Source organism: Aegilops tauschii, chromosome 3 (genome assembly GCF_002575655.3).
Source record: "Aegilops tauschii subsp. strangulata cultivar AL8/78 chromosome 3, Aet v6.0, whole genome shotgun sequence".
In the NCBI taxonomy this organism is placed as follows: Eukaryota; Viridiplantae; Streptophyta; class Magnoliopsida; order Poales; family Poaceae; genus Aegilops; species Aegilops tauschii.
In genome coordinates, this window is record NC_053037.3 from 111110128 (window position 1) to 111116784 (window position 6657).

A 6657-nucleotide genomic window follows, 5' to 3' on the forward strand; every position below is an offset into this window, starting at 1 on the left:
TTTCCAGTCTGTTTGTGTGGAAGCCTAATGATTACAGCAAAGTCATGTCAATTTTTTTCTGAAACATAGCACACGGCTTTAGAAAATCATGTCATTTCTTATTTGGCCAAAATATTTTGTGGAGCATGTTGGAAAATTTGGACAAGGTACAGAGATGTGCCTTTCAGACAGAGGGGTTCTTTTGTCTATTCCTATTTCTATATGTTAGTTATATACTAACAAAGTTGTTAACAATGCCAAAAGGGGGTACCATCAACAACTAGACAGAACTAGGGGGGTTCAGAGAAAGGCAGATGAAGAGGGGGGCTTAAGATCAAAGGCGCACGAGCTGGGGGGGTTAAAATTGATTCTCCCTCATATTATTGAGCGGAAGCTGTCGCTAGCATATAGAGGAAAAAATCGCGCACTGGATCAGACGCACTGTCTGGTGGAGCGCGTAGGGCTCGCGCGATGGATCAGACGCGCGTCTGGTGGGTTGCGCCGCGCGAGATCTCCTCCCCCTTTCCTTCGATCATCTTTCTGTTTCCTTCGATCCTTCTTTCCCACGATCTGGTGCCCCTTTTCCTCTTTCCATTTCACGTGTTGGAGGGGGCAGGTGGGATGAGACCTTGGCGCCATGGGGGGTTGGATGGTGCTGGACTACAGGCGAGAGGGGTGGGCGAGTAGGGGCCTGAGTCGCTCGTGGCGCCGCGAGAAACGCACAGAGCGCCATTTTTGCCTGCCAGGGCAATGGTCACCACACGCTCTCCCTCTCTGTGAATTAGTTGAAGAAACCGACCGTGTCACAATGTGCTTCTATGCTCAATTAGGGTATACAAAGAAGCTAGATGTTAATGGCTATGGATAGGTGCCCTGTTTGAATGAAAATCAGTTTCTGCGGCAAACTTTGATGCCTTATGCACTGGCCTTTCATAGGGTAATTTGTCCAGAGGTTTTGCGTAGATGGCCAGGGTAGTAAGGAGTGTCATTCTGCCAATTTACACTGCCAAGACTGTTGGCTAGCCTGGGATCGCTTCACAAAGCTCCAAAATGACCAGAATTGTGTTTCAGAAGATTGCATCTAAACTAGATATAAGGAACTTGATTTTAGGCCATATTATGAACATACATGAGCCTTATGAATTTCAAGAATTATTTGTGAAACTGAATAGCCAATGACAGCACACATATGCCATCCTCACAACAGCCGGTGCATAGATGATATATTGTCAGGCATACAACAAGGATTACAACTACAGCGACTTCGTTAACACATTGACAGACAAAATGGTTGGCCTATGAAGGCAAACAAAATAAAACTTCAGATACAACTCTGTTATGGATCACAACAAGGATCAGCGGTCATTGCCGTATCAAGGCAAACAAAATAAAACTCCAGACCAACTTAAGCTTGGTGCACAACCATTTTTGAGCATCTCCTTCTCAGCCTCATTAGCAACGCCTGTCGAATATTTCAAAATTAGAAGTTTCCATGAACTGTACTGAACAAAACTATGTATCAGTGAGAAGAAAAACACATCACACTCTCATGTACTGTACTGAACAAACACTATGGATCACAACACACTGACAGACTAAAACTCTGTTAAGGCAAACAAGATAAAACTTCAGATACTACCATTCTAATCCTCTAACACACCGGCCAACACATTAACTACAGGATTCAGTGAGAAAAAAAATTTAGGAAATAGCAGTTGGTAATGTACTAAACAAAAACTCCATGTAGTGCATAAAACACCTCACTCTCTTTAAAACTGTACTGAACATAAACTAAATCATGGCAAACTTGTGTTAACCCTGTACTGAACATAAACTCCATGTAGACAATAGGAAACAACAACTAAATGAAGAATGAAAATAGTACCTCTACATTAAAACATCTACTCATCATCGCTGTCAACATCCATGGCACCTCCTTCGTCTTCTCTGCAATACTCCAGACCCGTATCATCTTCTTCCTCTTCATTGCCACCTTCATACACTTCTGTGCTTTTTTCTTTCATCAAACGAGCAACTACATCAGCTTCAAAAACAATGCCTTGCTCATCATCTCTATGCAAAGGCTTCTCGGATGTAAGGTTAGAAACAGATATTCTCCTACCCTCCACATCACAACACTCGTCCTCTTGATATGCAGGACCAGCAAAAGGTACACCCTCAGTTTCACTAATATTGAAGAGATGCCTATGTTCAAATGTTTGCACAACTTGCCAATTCTTCCCATACTTCGTGTCTGGCAAATAAAAGACCTTTCTAGCCTGCGTAGCCAGAATCAAAGAATCGTCCTTGTACCACATACTTCCAACATTTATGCTTTTGAAATAACCATCATTTTTAAGCTCGGTCTTCTTTCCATCAAGTTTAAACCAGTCACATTTAAACAAAACAACTGACCTGTCATCCAAGTTGTAGTCTAACTGAATGATCTCTTTCAAGGTTCCATAAAAATTTATGAGCTTACGGTCATGTTCACCTTCGGTCATGACTCCACTGTTTTGCGTTCTCTTGTTGCTATCACGATCAACAGTGCTAAATCTAATCCCATTCACTATGCATGATGAGAATTTCCGGACTCTCCGATCGGGACCACATGCCAAGGCAAAGAGATCTTCGTCTACCACTTCACCAACCTCATCCTGCATCCTTATCATCTGCAACAACACACGCAAACACATACATTAGAATCTGTAGTGAAATATGACAACCAAAAACTAGATGCGAATGAAAACTAACATAGTTCTTGAACCATGTTGGAATTTTTTTTGAAGCTCCTTATCACTGTCCGGCGCCCCTTTTCTCTTTAACTCATCTCTGAATATTCTGTAAAGTAAAACATATTAATCAACAGATCACATAAGTACAACACAAACAACATAAGCAAGTTCTGAAGTGACAACATACTCGATATATTTCTTAGCTTGATCACAAATGTTCAACACATACCACACCATCTAATCAAATTCTTTTTCCGCATGTACATATTCCTAATCATATCCTGAAGTAAAATTAAATCCATGTCCAAAAACATCAACACCGTAGGCTTCTTCATCTGAAAAACCTATATTTCTTGGGTTCCGATTAAATATTGTTTCAACATCATCCATGTACTTGGAGCAAAATGTCAGGCACTCATCCGCAACATATGCTTCAGCAATCGAGCCTTCTGGTCGTGCCCTATTCCTCACATAGCGCTTTAAAGTACATAGCCTTCTTTCAACTCGGTACATCCACCCATATTGTACGGGACCTCGAAGCAATGCCTCTTCAGGTAAATGTACTGCAAGGTGCACCATCACATCAAAGAAAGCAGGGGGAATTTTCTCAAGCTTGCACAAAATTATAGGGATTTCTTTCTTCATTTCAGCCAACACATCCCTATTAAGAGTTTTGCTGCATAGTTCCCTGAAAAACATGCCTAACTCAGCTATCGGTTGATATATATCACTGTCCAAAAATCCTCTCATGCCAGCAGGTAAGATTCTTTGCAGAAGAATGTGACAATCATGTGTTTTAAGGCCTTGTACCTTGGTACCATTAGCACTTGTACATCTTGATATGTTGGAAGCAAATCCATCCGGAAACTTTAACTCCCGTAGAAATTGACAAAATGCAACCACTTGTTCTTTGGACAAGGTATATCGTGCCCAAGGCATCACATACGAGTTTCCTTCCTTCCTCAATTTCAACTCATCTTTAATATTCAAATCTTGGAGATCAATCCTAGCATTGAGTGTGTCCTTTGTCTTCCCCTCTAAGTTCAAAATTGTCCCAATGAGGTTTTCACATATGTTTTTCTCGATGTGCATGACATTAAGATTGTGCCTCAGCTTCAATTTCCCCCAATATTCCAAATCCCACAAACAAACCCTGCGGCTCCAAATTGGCACATGAGCCTTCTTGCTGCCCAAGTCAGAACGTTTCCTTTTCTTACTTTCTTGTTGCCTCCCAGGTCTAACCTTCTCCAATTCTGCTTGCAGCTCTTTCTCAGAGAATTTACCTGGCCGATCATTGCTTTCATGAAGACCAACAAATTCATTATTTCTCCGCAAACGATGTCCCTTTGGAAGGAAACGATAGTGACCAATATACCCCATTTTTTCCTTAGGCCGTAAGAAATAGGGTGTTTGTCACAATGAATACATGCAAAATAGCCTCTTGTGGTACGCCCTGAAAGAGTGCTCAGAGCTGGGTAATCATGAATGCACCATAGAACTGCAGCATGAAGATCAAACATTTTTTCACTAAGAGCATCATATGTACTCACACCCTCCCAGAGCTCAAGTAATTCTTCTACAAGTGGTTGTAGAAAGGCATCAAAGTGCTTGCCAGGTGATTTAGGACCTGGAATTAGCAAAGCCATCATGAAATTTGACTGGTCCATGCATGCCCAAGGTGGAAGGTTGTATGGTATAACAAACACAGGCCACATACTGTAGGTTGTGTTAAAGTTTCCAAAAGGATTGAACCCATCAATGGCAATGCTAAGTCTAATGTTTCTGGCATCTTTTGCAAAATCTGGATATTGTTTATCAAAATCTTTCCATGCATCACCGTCAACCGGATGACTCAATTCCTTCTCAATGGGCTGCCTCTTTAGCTTGTGCCATTGTGCTTCTTCTGCTCCTTTTTTGGAAAGAAACATCCTCCTCAGCCTAGGCACCAATGGAAAATGCCTCAACACTTTCTGTGGAATCTTCTTTCTAGCAGGGTCTTTCCACCTTGACAGGCCACAAACTGGGCAGTTGTCATGATTGGCATATTGCTTCCTGAACAAAATGCAATTATTAAAGCACACATGTATAGAAACATACCCAAGGCCTAATTCCTTCAGAAGGTTCTTCGCTTCCTCGTATGATTTTGTGAGTGTATTAGGTTCAGGGAATGCTTCAGCCAATATCTTCAATATATCAGTAAATGCACTATTTGTGATCCTATGGTATGACTTCAAATGAAGAAGCTTTACCACAAAGGAGAACCTTGAAAACTTGGTACAACCATGATAAAGTTGCTGCTTTGCCTCTTTCATCACGTTCTTCAAAAACGACTCATGCTCAGAAGGATTTTCAGTTTCAATTCCAGCTTGTTCTACTGCTGTGCGTAGGTCTCCAAACATCTCCTCAAAACGATCAGCACCATTGTTACCATCGGCGGTGTCATGCACATGAACAGGTTCTTCAATCACATCAACATCAAAGTCTTCTCCATGATATATCCAGCAAGTGTATGTACTTTCCATGCCATACGTCAATATGTGTGTGTTCACAACGGTCTGATGCTGGTGTTTTTGATTAAGGCAATTTCTACATGGGCAGAGTATTTTCTCATCCTTGCTGAATTTATCTTGAATGAAGTTCATAAATTCTTTGACACCTTCGATGTACTCACGGGAAAACAATGTACGATGAATCCAACGTCTATCCATCTGCATTGCCGAAAAAGAATCAAAGATATATCATCATTGAAGAGACATGACTAGAACAACTTACAAGTAATCCCAATATTACAAGGGGCATATGGATCAGAATTATAACTCTAGACAGGCAACATGTTTACTAGCAAAGATGGAAATAACATACAACCATAAGTGAAGACATTTAATGGCCAGATAAATAAAATAGCAACAAGTTATAATAGAGGGAGCTGCCTGTAGACAATCTCTTCCGCACAACAGAAAAAACAAAATAACGATAACCAGGTAGTCACAAGTATTAAGGATTTAAGGCAGCATCAGATTTTGGGCATTTTGTACCAATAGAAGCAGCATGTCCTGTACTTAGGGCAGGATCATTTTCTGGGTAAATTCTGCCAACAAAACACCAAGCTTAAGCATGCATAAATTACTTGCAGATTACACAAGGTAACTGGGATTTCGGATCACATGGTATACAAGATCCGAATATTAAAACACAACACAACCCCAACTTTTAATCTATGCGTACATTTAAATCATTTGGCCAAGCACTGTTATCCTAGATCCCCTATCCAAATAAAAAATTCACCTCAATCCATACAACTATGCTGGAATAGCAATATTAAGGATGGGAAATCCATCTTAAATTATCTCTGTATATGCATACTTGCTTCACCTCCGCTTGCCAATCACAATATTTAATCAACAAATTCAGTAGGAGAGAGATGATTTCTGTAGAAGACATACCGCTCGCTCCTGGTTGACGTTGATGTGGGGAAGAACGGGGGAGTGTTCGGTGCAGCAATGGCGGGCGGCGGCTGCTTGTCAGTGCGGCAATGGCGGACGGCGGCTAGATCGTGGCGCGGCAATGCCTGGCGGAGGCTGGCTCGTCGGCGCAGCAAGGGCGGGCGGCGGCGAGGCGAGAGGCCTATGGGATCCTGAAGATGACGCCGAGACAGACCACCCCGCCGGACCACCCTCGCCCGGGCAGCCGTCGGTGGCACTGGCGGTGCCACGGCAACGGCCCTCGATTTGGAGGGCGACGGACTAAATCGATAACTTTTTTTTACTATCATGTGGGGCATACAATGGCACCCACGCATCCTCACTGTTTTGTTTTTTGGAAAAACATGTATGGTCCAACCGACATGTGGGCTAAAGAAGGGGCATCTACGCCACATCAGCATGAGCATAATCCATGACGGTCTGGATGGTGTATATGGAAAAAAATGGTAGGCCCGACTAAG

The 6657-nt window shown here is 42.1% G+C and overlaps 1 protein-coding gene across 3 annotated transcripts; it reads right to left on the reverse strand.

Moving 5' to 3' along the window:
* Positions 1-1170: 1170 nt before the first annotated feature.
* Positions 1171-6451, reverse strand: LOC109750161 (uncharacterized). 3 transcript variants are annotated; one of them, XR_012204393.1, is made up of 5 exons: positions 6158-6451; positions 2902-5422; positions 2734-2820; positions 1865-2651; positions 1171-1441 (listed from the first exon to the last, which is right to left on the reverse strand). XR_012204393.1 is itself a non-coding variant. In XM_073510088.1 (4 exons), the coding sequence occupies exon 2, from the start codon at positions 5420-5422 to the stop codon at positions 3830-3832; it is 1593 nt and encodes a 530-aa protein (XP_073366189.1). In that variant the 5' UTR covers positions 6158-6451; the 3' UTR covers positions 2405-2651; positions 2734-2820; positions 2902-3829. The 3 variants fall into 3 exon arrangements, 2 of the variants coding, with proteins under 2 accessions (XP_073366189.1, XP_073366190.1); XM_073510088.1 differs by lacking the exon at positions 1171-1441 and having other exon boundaries at positions 2405-2651; XM_073510089.1 differs by lacking the exons at positions 1171-1441; positions 6158-6451 and having other exon boundaries at positions 2405-2651; positions 2902-4367.
* Between the last annotated feature and the right edge of the window lie 206 nt (positions 6452-6657).

Excerpts from the sequence above, each read along its gene's own strand:
- LOC109750161 (XM_073510088.1), bottom strand. The coding sequence starts at position 5,422 with ATGGATAGACGTTGGATTCATCGTACATTGTTTTCCCGTGAGTACATC.